This window comes from Mixophyes fleayi, chromosome 1 (assembly GCF_038048845.1).
Source record: "Mixophyes fleayi isolate aMixFle1 chromosome 1, aMixFle1.hap1, whole genome shotgun sequence".
In the NCBI taxonomy this organism is placed as follows: Eukaryota; Metazoa; Chordata; class Amphibia; order Anura; family Limnodynastidae; genus Mixophyes; species Mixophyes fleayi.
Window position 1 is genome coordinate 459,499,687 of NC_134402.1, and position 18,229 is coordinate 459,517,915.

The 18,229-nt window shown below is 42.6% G+C and overlaps 1 protein-coding gene across 3 annotated transcripts in view; it reads left to right on the top strand.

Moving 5' to 3' along the window:
• Nucleotides 1–18,229, top strand: part of LOC142102468 (uncharacterized) — a 75,959-nt gene that overhangs the window by 33,627 nt on the left and 24,103 nt on the right. For 2 of the 3 annotated variants that reach the window (XM_075187335.1, XM_075187337.1), the window contains 4 exons: nt 262–484; nt 5,509–5,550; nt 7,522–7,563; nt 11,618–11,659. In XM_075187335.1, coding sequence (XP_075043436.1) covers nt 262–484; nt 5,509–5,550; nt 7,522–7,563; nt 11,618–11,659 — 349 coding nt within the window. The remainder of the gene's footprint in view (nt 1–261; nt 485–5,508; nt 5,551–7,521; nt 7,564–11,617; nt 11,660–18,229) is intronic. The other variant, XM_075187336.1, reaches the window with a different exon arrangement.

Here is an 18,229-nt window from a genome sequence, read left to right on the forward strand (position 1 = left end):
GCTGTGCAAAGTATAAAGAGTGTAATTCTGACGGAACAATAACGCATCTGTAGTATATAATAATGTAATATCCTCTACAGGAAGTTATTACATTACAGTGATCTGTTTATTGCTGATGTAAGAAAGGCGTTAGAGGATGTTGTATGATGTCTGTGATCGGAGTGAGCGAGAGACAGAGAGAAAGAGATGACAATAATGATCTTTAGATCCTTATAACCATAATGAAAAAGTCTCATAACAATGTATCATGTCGTTCTCTAGACGCCAAGGTTCCAGTACAAGCGCTTCTGAACATTCAGAACATTCTTAATAAGAGAGAAAGGGATAACACCAGAACGAAGAGAGGCAAAAATAGTAAAGAAAAGAAAGATGGCAAAGAGAAAACATCTACTACAGATAGGGAAGATTCAAGCGAACGGGGTGAATGCAAAAAATCCAATAGAAATCCTGAAAAGTGTGAAAATCCTAATGACACTGGTAACAGGTGAGTTTGTGGATGCTAAAATCTGTGAAAACTAGCTATCATAGAGAATAGATAAGAATGTATGCATGTTCTCAAATATCCCTTAACACCATTAACATTTTAGTCTTCAGAAATAACAGTGAATCCTTTTACCTAAAAATGTCATTACTTGCATAGCCAAATGCCTGTGGTTCTAAATGCAAATTGTGCAATCTAAGGTACAGAGCTATAGTGTGGGCTGGAGGGGATAATGGGAAGGTCTAAGGGGAAGGAGTTGTAAGAGTTATTCACTGTGCTTACACTGCTCCTCAAGAGACCTAGTAGGGACATAATTATATTAGTGGCAATAGCCAGCTGCCTATCACTCTGCCATCAATGTTCACATTCATCTGTTATATTTCTATAATAATATCCATAAAATTTTACAGACTTTATTTTTTACTTAAACACTCCCAAGAATCATAGTCAGACAGATTCCTCTCACCTTTCACACTTACTGGCCATGTAGTTCAATGCAAATGAATACATCAATATATGCACAAGTAATATGATATTTTTTTGTAATAAATATTATCCAAACAAACTGTGAAAACAAGCTGTTACAATTATACCTATAAAGAACCATGTAAACATATAAATCCAAAAGAGTTCAATGTCTGTTCCAACAACAGTCCAATTTGTTTCTTCTATCTTGTTATGAATTCTTGTCAGTGTTCGCCATTATTTAATAAAAGATATGAAAACAAAATATAATGTTTAATAATAAAAATTAAACACCCAGCTCTATATTAGTGACATGATATCTAAAAAGTGAAAAAATGTAGGAGGAGGAGATTCTCGATCATACAGCCTTTGTTTCAGGGAGAAGATGGACAGTGATCCATACAGCTTCGTACTAATTCCTGACCCATGTGATATAGAGAGTTTCCACTGCACCAAGTCGTCATTAACCTGAGTGTAAATTCTGTAATTCTGAAATATCAGACCATATTACATATCACACGCACACATCATAAGTCAGACACATCCCTACACAGAAAGAGAAAGAAACTGTGATCTAATTGGGGCACTCAATGATCCAAATTCTGTATAAAAATTATTCTTTTTATTCAATTTAGTTTTAAAAATTAATTGAACTTATTTATTCTCCATTTGCTAGCGAAATATTTAAAAATAAAAATATGTACAAATAACGTTGAGATGCCTAATGGCCCTTAATTGGGAGAAGACAGACCCACCCACTATTCAAACACTCATTACGAAAATCCGAACATATCACCAGTGTTATTCATAACCGTCCCCTCCAGTTCTCCTCCACCTGGACCGCCTGGACCTCCTATTTCACAACAGACCTATAGAATAAGTTATAAGATAAGCCACACTCCTAACTCCTTCATACACTTTTCTTCACCTCCACTGCTACAGACGTAAACCTGTACTTGGCAATATTAGTGTCATCTGACTGCCACAGCTGGTTAGCAAATTCCTCATTGTATATATGGTTTCATTATTTGGCAATAACTCTGTGGGGTGATAGCATAAAATTTTAGGAGGGCTCTTTTACAATCTGGGGGTTAGCTCAACGATAATCCTCTATTGCATGTCCTTGCAGTGTGGAGACCAAATAATTCACTCTTTGAAAGTTTTGGAGTCTGCAGGAAATCTCAAACCCCTGCAGGTGACTTTCAATGCCGCAACATTGTGCTCAAATTTAAGAAAATACAGGAACCCCAAAGTGGTTACAGAAGCTGGTATCTGTCCGTGGGTTCTACATGAGAAGGACGAGCATCTGATCATCTGCAGATACATTGTTAGCTGCTAAGGTCTCATGCAGTCTGCTGAGTGAGATATCATGGTGTTTTTAATAAAGTAGCCAGTGCCAGTGCTTCCGGTTCAACAAGTAGGGAAGACCTGCTGCTGGGAGAGGGTGTTGAGCTCCAGAAGGTCCTTCCAAGCCCCATTGTGGGTTCTTTATAGTTGTCACCTTGGTCACTCCCATCTTAAATGTACCCTCCTCATCATGACTCTCATCACTGTTGTCGAGTTGTAAATGCCTTGGCAATGGACCTCAAGTTACACTGGATTTTGAGATCTTCATTGGACATCCTGTGCTGCACTTTCTCCCCTCCTGGATAACTCAGTTCTCTCGAAGCCGTAGTCTTTGCACAGCACCTTGGTATGTTTCACCATATTCCACTAAAAATCGTGATGAAATATTCTACCACCACAGAGTTTATCAGGCTTTATCAGGACATTCTCTGCTTGTCAGTGACTTGTCATTACTGACTGCTCTTACATACAGCTATGATAATGAGGTCAAACCACCCTGTGACTGGATCACTGATAAATAACTTATGGTATAAATTTATTTAAAGGAAATAGCGCAGGGCGCTTATTTATATAATTGCCAATGCACTTATTTTTGATATTGTGTATATTTTGATATAGGAAATCGTTATTTCTGAGGCCAGGGTAGAAAATTAGTTTTTTTTGTTTTAACCTTTCTAGAGGAAATGCATTTTTTCTGATGTATATATCTGATACAATAAGCTTTTGTTTTGAAAGCCATTTGTATATCTTGTTGTAAGGAAATGTCTTGTTTGGGATTTACAACTTTTCCTGGGGAATTCTTTTCTTTGGAGGAAATGTGTATTCTGCAACTGTTGGAAGAAGGACTCATGCTAATTCGACCTTTTGATGTGTGAGGGTCATAGGAAGATGTAATTAGACTTGTTGTCCACTGTAAGATCCAGGATATCACAGCAAGGTTTTAAGATAGCACAGATAAGCGTAAATATTGTTAGATTTGCAATGCATGTAAATCAATGTTTGTGTAAACACATTGCATCCTGATTCTAAAAATATCCTGTGTCCAAATCAGTATAAAAAGCACTGTCTTGTTCCATCTGACCTGACCACCTGGTACCTTCAACCAGTGTGAGAGCAAATAAACATCACTCTACTTCAAGACCCTGCTTGACAATGTCTTCAATATTGCTGTAATCCTGTGACCTGCAGATTAGACCCTAAATCTAATCCATTGTCCAGCTGTTTCTGAGGTTGGACCCAGCTTTAACTGTACCACCGCTCTGCCTGCTACCCTACAGCTCTGGTATGTGTGATAGGCGGGGTACCCCAGCAGTGACAGTTACCCAGAAAGAACGTGGTTATAGGTGCCATATAGGAGCCCAGTGGTGGCAGCAGGCACCTCCTACTGCGGCAGGAGGGGCGTATTCGGAATAACAAAAGGGGACGGTGGCAAAGTAAGCCCAGACGGTTCCCAGCAACAACAGACAGGGTGGCATAGGCGGTCCATCCTGTCATACATCCATTTACCAAATGTGAGCTACAACTACAAACCAACATGGTATCAGTTGTAGGAGAATATTGAAGCCACCACTAAAATCTGGAACTGCTTATGCTTCTGGGCAGAGTATAGCTGATACAGCACCTCTTTTCTGGCTGGTCTGACTAAATTCTTCTGATCAATTACTTTGTGACAGGACTTCTGGGTAGCTGGCAAAGCACTGAAGCGGGATAATGGGCTCAATGCGGAACTGCCGGGTAATGAATCAAAGTGAGCGGTTTAATCTGTTAGTCAGAGGAAGATAGCAGAGACAGGCATCTACCATGAACAAAGCAGGATCTGAGTATAGATAAAGATTATTGTTTATAAAGCTCTTATAATAGCTCTTCTGTTGCACATACCATTTGAATGTTATATTTTACATGGGTTACTAGCCCATCTTTCATTCACTGGGCAAACCAGTCCCGATCCCCCATAACCAATTCAGGGTGATCCTCCTATCAGAACCCAAGGATAAGCCCCGTAATTTTACTTTGATTCACTTTTGTGGGAAGAGGTGATATTTACCCCCTGTTCATGTGCCACCACAGCTAGTAGGCTCAGTTACTCAGCCCCAGCAATGAGCTATGCTGCAAAGCTTTGACTCCCAGAATTCATCCAGTGATAAAAAAAAAGGGCCTCTATACTGTTGCCCTCTTGTCCCTGACTCGGGATCACAGTGTGACATTTAAATGCTACTGGTCCCTCCTGCAAACATCACTCCTCCAAGATTCATGACAACGCTGCTGGTGCAGTACAGGGGCTTCCGGTGCCCCACCCATTACTACCTGTGCTCAGCGGCAGTTTTAAAGCGCCAAACCTCCTGGTTCACCAGTGAACCACAACAATATTCATTTTATATGTAAAAAAATAAAAATAAATTACCTATCAATTTCATATATACATAAATTTTTTTTGCAGCATGTTCATATGGGGGACAGGGGACACAGTCACAATATCACTTTATAAAGTAATTTACTTGATGTATAGCATCATCATCATCATCATCACCATTTATTTATTAAGCACCACTGATTCCGCAGTGCTGTACAGGGAACTCATTCACATCAGTCCCTGCCCCATTGGAGCTTACAGTCTAAATTCCCAAACATACACACAGCATCTGCATTGTACAGATTTTCTGGATAGTATGAAACAGGAACAAATTATAAGGGTTACAGGCAGCTGGCTAGTGCTTGCTAGCACTCTCCCACTATATCTCTGAGGTAGTGAATGTAAGCAGACAGAATATGACTTTCTATACTTAGCTCAGCACCTTGTCTCCTAATCTTGACCACAAAACTTAATGAGTCTAGTATATAAATTACGTTTGATTCAAACTGCAATTGATCATTGCAAGTGGAAGCAGATCTTTGAAAACCAGGTGGAAAATACTTAACCCTTACTAATATACACTAAAATGCCAAAAAGGCCACGGTGCTGAGAGTCAATTGCAATCCCATAATCTATTTATGGGATCCCCTAATTGTCAGATATTCCACATACTCTTTAGGGATGTGCAATATTTGGTGAGGATAATGGCACATTGAAACTTGGGATACCAAAATAAGGCTGAGCAGCACTGACTAACTTAAGGATCTAAAAAATGAATGTTATGTTAAACTATGTGGCCACTAGGTGGCAGAATCACATCACATTTTCTTTGTTTTTAATTATTTATCACTTTCTTTATTGCCAGAAACAACGTTATAACACCAAGAACAACCACAGAAAACCGTATGTAAGTTATGTCATAGATCCCATGTGTTCCCTCTTCCCTTTAGCTGATATTATTGTCAGACTCCTCATGCCTCTCCAAATGAATAGAAGGTGGTTTGTTTGTATTTATTATACATAAGTGAAGGATATTAATAGAGCTACCATTATCTCTCTCCATGTGATTTGGAAGAGACACACAGGTCACAGTTAGTGTTACAGGTAAAGATGCGCCAAGAATATACACATAATAATGTACCAGCACACTTGTGTTTTTATGTTTGTATGTAGATTCCCTCCTTACTGGTCTTCCCCAAAACAGACTCAAACCCCTGCAATCTATTTTGCACGCTGCTGCAAATTGATTTTCCTTGCAAATCGTTATTCCTCTGTTGAATCACTCTGTATATCTCTACACTGGTTGCCTGTTTTCTACCGAATCCTATATAAAATACTTTTACTAACCTACAAGGCCATCAACAAAGCTGCACCAACATACATCTCCTCTCTTGTCTAAAAGTATCTCCCAACTCAGCAACTCCGAGAACGAGGATAGAATAGTGTCTTGAAGACCTAGTGATAGTAGCAAATGCAGCAGAGAGATCCAGGAGAATTAGGAGAGAGCAATGGCCTTCGATTTTAGCAGTCAGCGCAGCCTCTGTAGAGTGTTGAGAACAAAAGCCTGACTGAAGAGGGCCCAATAGTTTACGGAAAAAAGCATTTGAGGCGAGTGATTGTGATTGGCTGTGCGGTTTTGCCCAATGTAGAAGCCAACCGATCTGTGTTGGATTTCCGAACTCTGCTGTGACTTTGTGTTTTATATTTATTTCTCCCACTGAATTAAAACTTCTCTGTAAGACTATGGTGGGACAGAAGAAAGAAGATTTTGTTTTATAATATAATTATTAAGTCCCCTGATGGTCACATATGACACGTATGACCTCCTGTTTTGGTGTCACAGAGAAATGCTGCACTGGCCTTCAAGGTCCCTAAAAAAAGGTTGAGCAACAATAACTGACATATGGGATGGAAATAATGAATGATGGGTTATAGTATATGTCCACTAGGTGGCAGCGTCACATTACATTTTTCTATCTTTTTAATTATTTATCAATCTTTTTACCAGCACAAAAGTGTCAACATTAGGAGCAAGCTCAGAACACCATAGGTTAGTTATTAATGTCAATTGGAAATAAGCTGCAATCAAAGACATACGTCACACACATGACTTAAATTATATTGTGTCCTATGAATGGAAATACACAGACTATGATTGTCTCTAGGAGGTAACATACACACAGGTCTTTAAGCACCATCTGAGTTATCCTGGTAATTTATTAATATATAGATCTTATTTACGAGTGAATAATAGGATATGCTAATATAGAAATGAAGGAATTGTCTATTATACAATTACTTGAGTGTTTATAAATACTTTGAATTTATTGTTAAAATAAAAATAAATAAACATATTTTTAAACAAGAGTTCCCCTCCCTCTATGCTCTATAACTAGCACCAGGGCTGCACAGTGTTGGCTGATCCTCAGTAAATCAGGGGGGTGATAAACATGAGGTAGTGGAAACCGATAGCAGCCTGGTTAGCACTGGCCTCTAGCTAATACGATGGTGGGATAAAAACAAGGGCCCCCCCATCATATAGTAAACCAGCCCGGAGGTGATAGTCCCTTTACCCGTGGACTGTGGACTTCAGGGTAGTGGAAAATAACTGGTGACACTTGATAATGACACATTGACACTTGGGCTCCAGTATTATAGCACTTTGACACCTTTGTACCAAAATAATATAGAGTCGATGCTCAGGTAACAGAAATATTTTGCACTGACACTCGGGGTCTCACAAAAAAGGTTGAGCATCACTTACTGAATTAGGGGATAGATAAAATGAATGCTGTGTTATACTATGTGGCCACTAGGTGGCAACATCACATTAATTTTTTCTTTGTTTTTAATTATTCATCACTTTCTTTATTGCCAGAAACAACGTTATAACACCAAGAACAACCACAGAAAACCGTATGTAAGTTATGTCATAGATCCCATGTGTTCCCTCTTCCCTTTAGCTGATATTATTGTCAGACTCCTCATGTCTCTCCAAATGAATAGAAGGTGGTTTGTTTGTATTTATTATACATAAGTGAAGGATATTAATAGAGCTACCATTATCTCTCTCCATGTGATCTGGAAGAGACACACAGGTCGCAGTTAGTGTTACAGGTAAAGATGCGCCAAGAATATACACATAATAATGTACCGGCACACTTGTGTTTTTATGTTTGTATGTAGATTTGCACAAATCTTAAGTTACGTTCAGCTTAAAATTAAGTGTATAACTGCATTTGAATAGGGATTGTGGCAGCATCAGTAGACATTTTAGATAAGTTGATAGACGAAGGTGGGCCTCACCCAGAAGTTAAATAGTGGGAGAAAGACACAATATGTTCACTATTAGACAGCATGTGTAGCACTGGTGTACTCGTTACCACGGCACTCTAATCCCTGACAACATTTTAACCAACAGGGGAATAACGATGCCTATAAGTCCTACAGTAGTAAAATTACTACATATTTCCGACATGCAGTTTTTCCGGAGCTTCAAATCACCGTTCAGTCTCCATTCCAATTGGGCTAAACACCTACAGCATTAAATTACGTCATTAAGTATGGACAGACTGCAAATGCAGGTTTTAAAGCGGCACTACCCGGACCCCACACCTGTATTACATTATACAGGCGTGGGGGAATTCCACAAAGTGGGAGTAACTCGAAAAAGTCCTGTAACTGGGAATGGGAGGATGTGATGAGAGTGGAGGAGAGACGCAGATCGTGTGCAAAATGGAGGTGTCAGGTTAGGAGATATTTTGATACAAGTGAGGAAATGTATGTCGGTGCAATTTTGTTGATGGCCTTGTATGTTAGTAGAAGAATTTTATATTGAATTCAGTAAAAAACAGGCAGCCAATGTAGAGACTGACAGAGTGATTCAGCAGAGGAAGAATGATTTGCAAGGAAAATGAATCTTGCCGCTGCATGAAAAATAGATCATAGGGGTTTGAGTCAGTTCTGCGGAAGACCAGTAAGGAGGAAATTGGAATAGTTAATGCGGGAGATGATAAGTGCATGAATTAAAGTTTTGCAGTGTCTTGTGTGAGATATGTACATATTCTGGAAATGTTCTTTAGATGTGTGCAGCGTGATGTAAATATAGGGAACAAAGCATAGTTGTGAATCAAGGATTACTCCTAGGCAGCGAGCTTGCGGGATGGGATTCATGGTCATGTTATCATCATCATCATCATTTATTTATATAGCGCCAGCATATTCCGTAGCGCTTTACAATTGGGGACAAACATAGTAAACTAATAAACAACCTGGGTAAAACAGACAGATGTAAGACGGCCCTGCTCGCAAGCTTACAATCTATGGGACAATGGGCGTTTGACACATGAGGCTAAGTCTACATTTTGCATTTCGGTCCAGCCAGACTGCAAAGGTAAAAGTGACTCATAAGCTAAATGATCCCATCACACAACAATGTTGGTCAGGGGGTAGTTGTCTTGTGTGAAATTGTGTAACGGATGGTAATAGGGTAATGTAGTGAGGTTAAGAGGGTGGTTGAGGAATATTATAAGCTTGTCTGAAGAAGTGGGTTTTCCAAGAACGCTTGAAAGTTTATAGACCATAGGAGAATCTTATTGTGCCAGGGAGAGAATTCCATAGAGTGGGTGCAGCCCGAAAAAAGTCCTGTAACCGGGAATTGGAGGATGTAATGAGGGTGGATGAGAGACGCAGATCTTGTGTAGAACGGAGTTGCTGAGTTGGGAGATACTTTTAGACAAGAGAGGAGATGTATGTTGGTGCAGCTTTGTTGATGGCCTTGTAGGTTAGTAAAAGTATTTTATATAGGATTCGGTAGAAAACAGGCAACCAGTGTAGAGATATACAGAGTGATTCAACAGAGGAATAACGATTTGCAAGGAAAATCAATTTTCCGCAGCGTGCAAAATAGATTGCAGGGGTTTGAGTCTGTTTTGGGGAAGACCAGTAAGGAGGGAATTGCAATAGTCAATGCGGGAGATAAATGCATGAATTAAGGTTTTTGCAATGTCTTGTCTGAGATAAGTGCGAATTCTGGAAATGTTCTTTAGATGTATGTAACATGATTTCGATATAGAGTCAATGTGGGGAACAAATGATAGGTGTGAGTCAAGGATTACACCTAGGCCGCGAGCTTGTGGGGTGGGATTTATGGTCATGTTATCAACACAGATTGAAATGTCAGGTATGCTCTTGTTGGTGGGTGGGAACATTATTAACTCTGTTTTAGAAAGATTAAGGTTGAGTTGGCGAGAAAACATCCAATATGATATGGCAGAAAGACAGTCAGTAACGTGAGACAACACAGATGTCGAGAGATCAGGAGAGGATAGATAGATTTGTGTATCATCTGCATAGAGATGATGTTGAAATCCAAAAGAGCTTATTCGTTTTCCAAGAGAAGTGGTGTAGATAGAGAATAGCAGAGGACCTAGGACTGAGGCTTGTGGTCTCCAACTGATAAAGGAAGCGGAGCGGAGGTGGATCCAGAGAGATTAACAGTGAAAGAGCGATTAGATAGGATGAGAACCAGGATAGGACAGTGCCTTCAAGACCTAGTGATAGTAGCAAATGCAGCAGAGAGATCCAGGAGAATTAGGAGAGAGCAATGGCCTTCGATTTTAACAGTCAGCGCAGCCTCTGTAGAGTGTTGAGAACAAAAGCCTGACTGAAAAGGGCCCAATAGTTTACGGAAAAAAGCATTTGAGGCGAGTGATTGTGATTGTGATTGGCTGTGCGGTTTTGCCCAATGTAGAAGCCAACCGATCTGTGTTGGATTTCCGAACTCTGCTGTGACTTTGTGTTTTATATTTATTTCTCCCACTGAATTAAAACTTCTCTGTAAGACTATGGTGGGACAGAAGAAAGAAGATTTTGTTTTATAATATAATTATTAAGTCCCCTGATGGTCACATGTGACACGTATGACCTCCTGTTTTGGTGTCACAGAGAAATGCTGCACTGGCCTTCAAGGTCCCTAAAAAAAGATTGAGCAACAATAACTGACATATGAGATGGAAATAATGAATAATGTGCTATAGTATATGTCCACTAGGTGGCAGCGTCAGATTACATTTTTCTATCTTTTTAATTATTTATCAATCTTTTTACCAGCACAAAAGTGTCAACATTAAGTACAAGCTCAGAACACCATAGGTTAGTTATTAATGTCAATTGGAAAAAGCTGCAATCAAAGACATACGTCACACACATGACTAAAAATTATATTGTGTCCTATGAATGGAAATACACAGACTATGATTGTCTCTAGGAGGTAACATACACACAGGTATTTAAGCACCGTCTGAGTTATCCTGGTAATTTATTAATATATAGATCTTATTTACGAGTGAATAATAGGATATGCTAATATAGAAATGAAGGAATTGTCTATTATACAATTACTTGAGTGTTTATAAATACTTTTAATTCATTGTTAAAATAAAAATTAATAAACATATTTTTAAACAAGAGTTCCCCTCCCTCCTATGCTCTATAACTAGCACCAGGGCTGCACAGTGTTGACTGATCCTCAGTAAATCAGGGGGCAGATGAACGTGGGGTAGTGGGAACCGATAGCAGCCTGGTTAGCACTGGCCTCCAGCTAATATAATGGTGGTATAAAAACAAGCTCCCCCCTATCATATAGTAAACCAGCCCGGAGGTGATAGTCCCTTTACCCGTGGACTTCAGGGTAGTGGAAAATAACTGGTGACACTTGATAATGACACATTGACACTTGGGCCCCAGTATTATAGCACTTTGACACTTTGGTACCAAAATGATATAGAGTCGATGCTCAAGTAACAGAAATATTTTACACTGACACTCGGGGTCTCACAAAAAAGGTTGAGCATCACTTACTGAATTAGGGGATATATAAAATAATGGTGTGTTATACAATGTGGACACTAGGGGGCAACATCACATTAATTTTTTCTTTGTTTCTAATTATGTATCACTTTCTTTATTGCCAGCGATGACGTGACAACGCCAAGAACAACCACAGTAGACAGTAGGTAAGTTATGGCAGAGATAGCGTGTGGGCCCATGAAGGTCCACTAAGGGGACCTTAGGTCCACTGTGGGTCCATTAAGCTAACATAATAAATATTGCGAGAGCTGCCATTTTCTCCCCCAGATCTAACATTCATCCGATGTATTTCTAGTTTCTCAGGATTCCATTTCAATGGAAGTAAAGTGGAAATGTTTAAACTCAGCTCAATATGCAGGATTGTGATACTGTGACATCATATTTCATAGTATAAGAGATGGATGGATGAACTGTATTTTATATAGAAGATATTTACACACATATATTACACTGCTCTCCATATATAAGCAGGAGGATGATAGGCAGGTGGCTGATGGCCCCCTGGAGACTTCTTGTTTGTTACAGTCCTACATGGAAGGAGCTGCTGCTTACACCAGCACTCACAATCTCCTTCCTGGTGCCATCTGTGGTCCACTTGGGTCTACTGAGTGTTTGGCAGATTGTTCTGGACTTTCAAGTTGGCTGGATCAGGGAAGAAAGCTCCAAGTCTCATCATCACCACAATGATGCCACTTAATTTGCCCCCTACCAGAAGGACAATAAGATAAACCCAACTGTTTATAGCATGGAAGCCTCACAGAAATGGGCACTTTTTGTGCATTACTCAATTTCATAAATTGAATGGAAGCTACTCACAGTATGAGACACCCGGACATAACCAACTGTAAAACAATTACGATTGGTGGGGCTGTGATGGGATGGGCTTACTCTGCTAAGACGTCATTTACCAGTTTTATTGAGTTTTGTTAGATGTCAGTATCTTGTCTTCACTGATGACTCCAACTGGCTCCACTTAGCCAGAACCACAACACACCAGCTGCAAGTGTAATTACTGCCACCACCAGGCTCCTTCCCTGACACGTGGAATAGCTAATGCTAGTGTTGTGCATAGCTGCTGCAACGCAGCTCTGGTAGCTCTGGCTAAATGGTACGGACCCCTTATTTGGATCCAGGCTGCTGGATAGCAGACAGGATGCTTAGTTCAAAGATGGACAGCCAGGGAAATGATTAAAATTTGTGCTTTAAGCTGTCGGTCCGGTGTCTCATAGAAACAAACAGGAACTTAGCATCAATTAAGTTTTCTTGCACAAAAAGCTCTTATTAGGGCTTTTTCATTATTTGAAACAAAATAGAAGGGCTGCGCTCAACCCCAATTCAGGCAAGAGCAGCAATACTCAGGAATCCCTTCCTATAAGTCACAACATATACACACAATGTACTGTGCTCAATTGCCAAAACTGCAGATATACCCTGATCAAATGTTATTGGGTAATAGATGTGGGTGCTGTAACTCGTCTGTTAGTAAATATACACCAGAATACAATGAATATAACAGTGGTCAAATGTATAACTCATAAATGAGTATCTGATATAAGGAGGCTGTTAGAATATGAAAATATACCAATACCTGAGGAAAATAATAAATGAAAAGTGATGACCAAGGGTTTTATCAGCGATTGGTCATACACATGATGAATTAAAATACATAACTCTGTAGCAACAAGTTGCCATTCAGAATTCCAATATAAGCAGTAAGAATTATGTAAAATACCAATAAAAATAAAAATAAAAAGTCAATCATAAAGTCCAAGAGGGTTCCAGCATGAAACCTTACAAAGGGAATCCCAATGGAATAAAAATAAACTTGATATCCAAAATGTCACAATAAGATAAATCCAATGGATGAAAAAACCTTTGGGGAGCACTAAGCAGAGAGCCGGTACTCACAATTCCGGATCACAGGATATACGTGGCAGGGTACCTGACCAGAGACTTGGGGATCCGGGGACCGCGGTCCAGATGGCATCTAAACGGTAATTGTACCAGTGAAGCTCACAAACCATGTGAGTGATGAAACAGACAGCGGGGAAAAACGGAGTGTGTTCCAGAGTGGAGCGCAAAAACCGGATGTCCTGTTGTGTCTAGCTGATGTGGGTGTGTCCAACGCGTTTCATCTGCTCTGCATTTTCATTATACCTGAAGCATAATTCTCAATACGAGCTGCAAGTCGTTCTTCTAAAGAGCCAAATGTGGTTTCTACATCTGCAATAAATTCACATAGGCACTTTCAGGACATGAGGGATGATAAGCAGGGTGACCGCTATGGGAAATGGGGAGCACTGCATTGACCCACCCAATTCACTGGGCCCATGTGCAGTTCATCCTAATTCTTACAAGACAGAACCTTCCTACAGGAATGTATAGCAGGGAAGGAAACCATTCCTGGCGCTATATATAGAGGTTGAAGCCCATGTAAAGTGACTGTGTATAATGCTGCTGTTTGTAACTTCAATGTTTGCGAATATTATTTGTATCCATTATAAATAAACCAACGTGTACTTTAGATTGAGGGAACATATAAGACAAGAATTTAAAAAGTTATTTTTTTTTTACCCTTAGACCTCCTTCTAAGAGGGAAGGCTGTTAACACTGAAACAGTATACTCCTGTCTGGTATCAGAGAAAGAAAGCCTGGCTGCAGGGGATCCAATAGTTTGCAGAAAAGAGAATGTAGGCAATTCTCTCAAGAAGCTAGAGGGGCACGGGTGCGGAGAGTTGGGGCGGTAATTTGAGAGAGAGTTTGGGTCAGTATTTTGTTTTTTCAGAATAAGAGTAATCCCTGTGTGCTTGTATAATGATGGGGAGATATCAGGAGAGAAAGATAGATTACAGATTTTAGTTAGAGGTGAAATGAGCACAGGAGACAGGAATCTGCCAATTTGTGATGGTATGGGATCAAGAGGACAGGAGGTATAGTAGGAAGATAAGAAGAGATCAGATACGTTATCATCATTTGTGGAATCAAATGAAGAGAGGGTGTCAGAGGGTGCTGGGAAGGAATTGAGCTGATTGCTTGTCGAGGGAGATGAAATAGGAAGCAAAATCCTCGGCACTGATAGTAGACGGTGGGTTTGGGGCAGGAGGATTGAGAAGAGATTTACATGTGTTAAAAAGGCGTTTAGGGTTAGAAGCCTGAGCATAGGTGAGAGATTGGAAGTAGGTTTGTTTTGCAGTGTCCAGAGCACTTCAATAGGAGTTGGAATCATGACCTCAACTAATCTGGTAAACCCTGATTTATCGATGGCGGAAATTGGATGCACATCTAATGCTAACATAGCTGTCATGGCTTTAGTGATCTACTTGTCCAGCAGGATGCTGGTGTGGGGGTGACACTCCAGAGGAACGCCTCGGAGAGTCCCCTAGAAAGGAAGAAAAGGTTCTCACCTGATCCCGAGGGCCCACTATATAAGGTGTCACTCCGATTATAGGAACTTCCCCAGCAAACCGTGAAGGGTGCGTTTCCCTGTGGGCGAGAAGACCAAGAGGCACGTATGGCAAAGGGGAGGGAAGGGGCTGTCCGGGGCGACGTCTAGGAACAGAGGATTACTCAGCTCCGCTTGACGACACCCTGTTTTATTCTGGCCAAGCCACACGGGGCTACAAGAGTTCGGGACAGAGAACGTTCTTGCCCGAACTCCCTACTCACGACTAATGAGGGCCACCCGAACGTCGGTACAGGACTCCCTCTGCCAGTAGCACGCCGCTGGGTATCACAGTCCCCACCCGGAAACGTCAGTATACTGATGGAACACAAGCAACCTCCGTCTTACCCTTCGAGACACGGTCCATCCTGGGACCGCCAGGCAACCGTGCTGGAACCCAGGCCAGACACCCCAATGGACCCGCGGATTACCGTGGCAGCCCCCGGCGCTCACAGGGGCAGAGTTGCACTGCCCCAATGGAACCGCTGAATACCCGGATCGCCCCCGGAGCTCAAAGGAGCTGTGTTACACTACTCCTAAGGAACCGCGGGAAGCACTGGCATTCCCTGAAGTGCGAAGGAGTAGTGCCGAACTACCGACCAAGGGACCTGCCCTAACTCGAGTCTACAAGGGGAGGAAAAGGAGGATAAACAGAACTTACCGTGTAGGGAGGCCCCACGTAAGCTGCCTCCCTGGGGTGGCACTTTGCCTGATCTATTCGCCCCCTCCAGGCTTCACGCACGGCCGGCGAACGGGCCAAATGCCACCTAATAGTTTCTCCCGACTCCCCCGCCTTCCGATACCTGCGGAGAGAATACAATACAACTTCCACAGCCCCCGTGCCTCTCAGGCAGAGAACCGTCTCACAGTATATTACAAGGTAAACACACACCGTACAATAGACAGAATCACGAGGTACACCAATAGATATGTTCCTGCCCTGCTCTGACGTCTGCAGGGTCTTAACAAGGGGAAGGAGGACTAAGCCCGTTCCTACCTGTGGTTCTAGCTGGCTTGGGCCTGGTGCCCTACAGACTAACTAAGAGCCTGATGCCCTGCGGGGGAGCCAAGCTCCTACCTACCTAGGCCTAAAGCCAGGGACTACTTAAGTGCCCTGAAGGCTAACTAAGGGCCTTGTGCCCTGCGGGGGAGGCAAGCTCCTACCTACCTAGGCCTAAAGCCGGGGACTACCTAAGGGCCTTGTGCCCTGAAGGCTAACTAAGGGCCTTGTGCCCTGCGGGGGAGGGAAGCTCCTACCTACCTAGGCCTAAAGCCGGGCACTACCTAAGGGCCTTGTGCCCTGAAGGCTAACTAAGGGCCTTGTGCCCTGCGGGGGAGGAAAGCTCCTACCTACCTAGACCTAAAGCCGGGGACTACCTAAGGGCCTTGTGCCCTGAAGTCTAACTAAGGGCCTTGTGCCCTGCGGGGGAGGCAAGCTCCTACCTACCCAGGCCTAAAGCCGGGGACTACCTAAGTGCCTTGTGCCCCGAAGGCTAACTAAGGGCCTTGTGCCCTGCGGGGGAGGCAAGCTCCTACCTACCTAGGCCTAAAGCCGGGGACTACTTAAGGGCTTTTATGCCCTGAAGGCTAACTTAGGGCCTTGTGCCCTGCGGGGGAGGCAAGCTCCTATCTACCTAGGCCTAAAACTGGGACTACCTAAGGGCCTTGTGCCCTGAAGGCTAATTAAGGGCCTTGTGCCCTGTGGGGGAGGCAAGCTCCTACCTACCTACCTAGGCCAAAAGCCAGGGACTACCTAAGGGCCTTGTGCACTGAAGGCTAACTAAGGGCCTTGTGCCCTGCAGGGGAGGCAAGCTCCTACCTACCTAGGCCTAAAGCTGGGGACTACCTAAGGGTCTTGTGCCCTGAAGGCTAACTAAGGGCCTTGTGCCCTGCGGTAGAGGCAAGCTCCTACCTACCTACCTAGGCCTAAAGCCAGGGACTACCTAAGGGCCTTGTGCACTGAAGGCTAATTAAGGGCCTTGTGCCCTGCGGGGGAGGCAAGTTTCTACCAACCTCAAGGGGGTTTCTACCGAGGGTGCACTTATCTGCGGCACAGGCCTAATGCCTGGAGTGTGCCCTCATAAAGGGAGGTAGATAGAGTACGGGCATTGGCCTGGGTGAGGTGGTCCCCACTGGGGTCTTACCTGTTCCAGAGCCTCCTCTCGTGACATCCGCGTAGCTCCTCTTCTGTACTTCAAGAGATGAGCGCTGGGGCTCACCGCTTCCCTCCTGCTTCACTGCATCTTCATCAGATAGGTTAGCTCATAGCCCTGACAAGGGCTCTCTGTCTGGACTCCCGCCGGCGCAGTCCTCTTCCTGCGCTGCTGGTCTAGGTCCTCTCTCCACGAGCTCTGCCGTCAACTGACTCCACGTGTGCCGCCGCCGGCATCTATATAAGACGTCGGCGGCCGATGACGTCATCGCGGCCAGGAGCCGTGATTGGCTCGCGGCCGCGCTGTTTGTCAACAGGGCAGACGACTCCACACTGGTTCTCATACTTGGTTCCTCTTGCAAATGATTGATTCACACAAAAATGTTGTTCAAAACTATGGTTACTTTTCTTGGTCCCCCTATGTAGCCCTTCTGTATAGAAGTCACCTCCCCAGCAGCAGCTGTATTACACAAGGATGGCTCTTGGGAATCAGTTTGCATTTGAAAATTGGCTGCTGGACTATGTACTAATAATGAGAAGGTTGATGAAGTTGTTGACAGTAAAGATTGCATGAAGTGTCTATGCGATCTGCTGCTACCTAATGATGGACTGCTTGGTACTTTATGTGATTTTTCACTCATAAGCCCCATAACTAACACCGGAGCTAGACAGCCTTGGCTGATTCCCACTAACTCAAGGGGACGATGAGCGCCGGGTAGTAGTAATCGATAGCAGGCTTGTTAGGGATTGGTTGGAGCTATTATCATGGTGGGGTAAAAGATCAGTGCCCCCCCATCCCCCCCATCCCATAGGAAACCAGCCCAGTGTTGAGCAGCGTTGTAGATATTCACTGCACCACTGGGCTTTAGATTTCTAGGTAATGGAAAAAAATTGGCAGATCTTAGGACCCAGTAGGGTCCTAAGATCATAGCCCATTATACAAATACATACATTATATTGTAAATAAATAAACACATATGCTCAATTTTTTGAGTTAAATAAAGTCTCCCAAATAGACCCTTGTTATCTGCTTATAAGTTGAAAATATTTTTTCCTTTTGTCTTGTCTATAGTCTGATAGGAGCCATAATAAGTGACGTCTGCTTCGCTTGTGGCCCTTGGC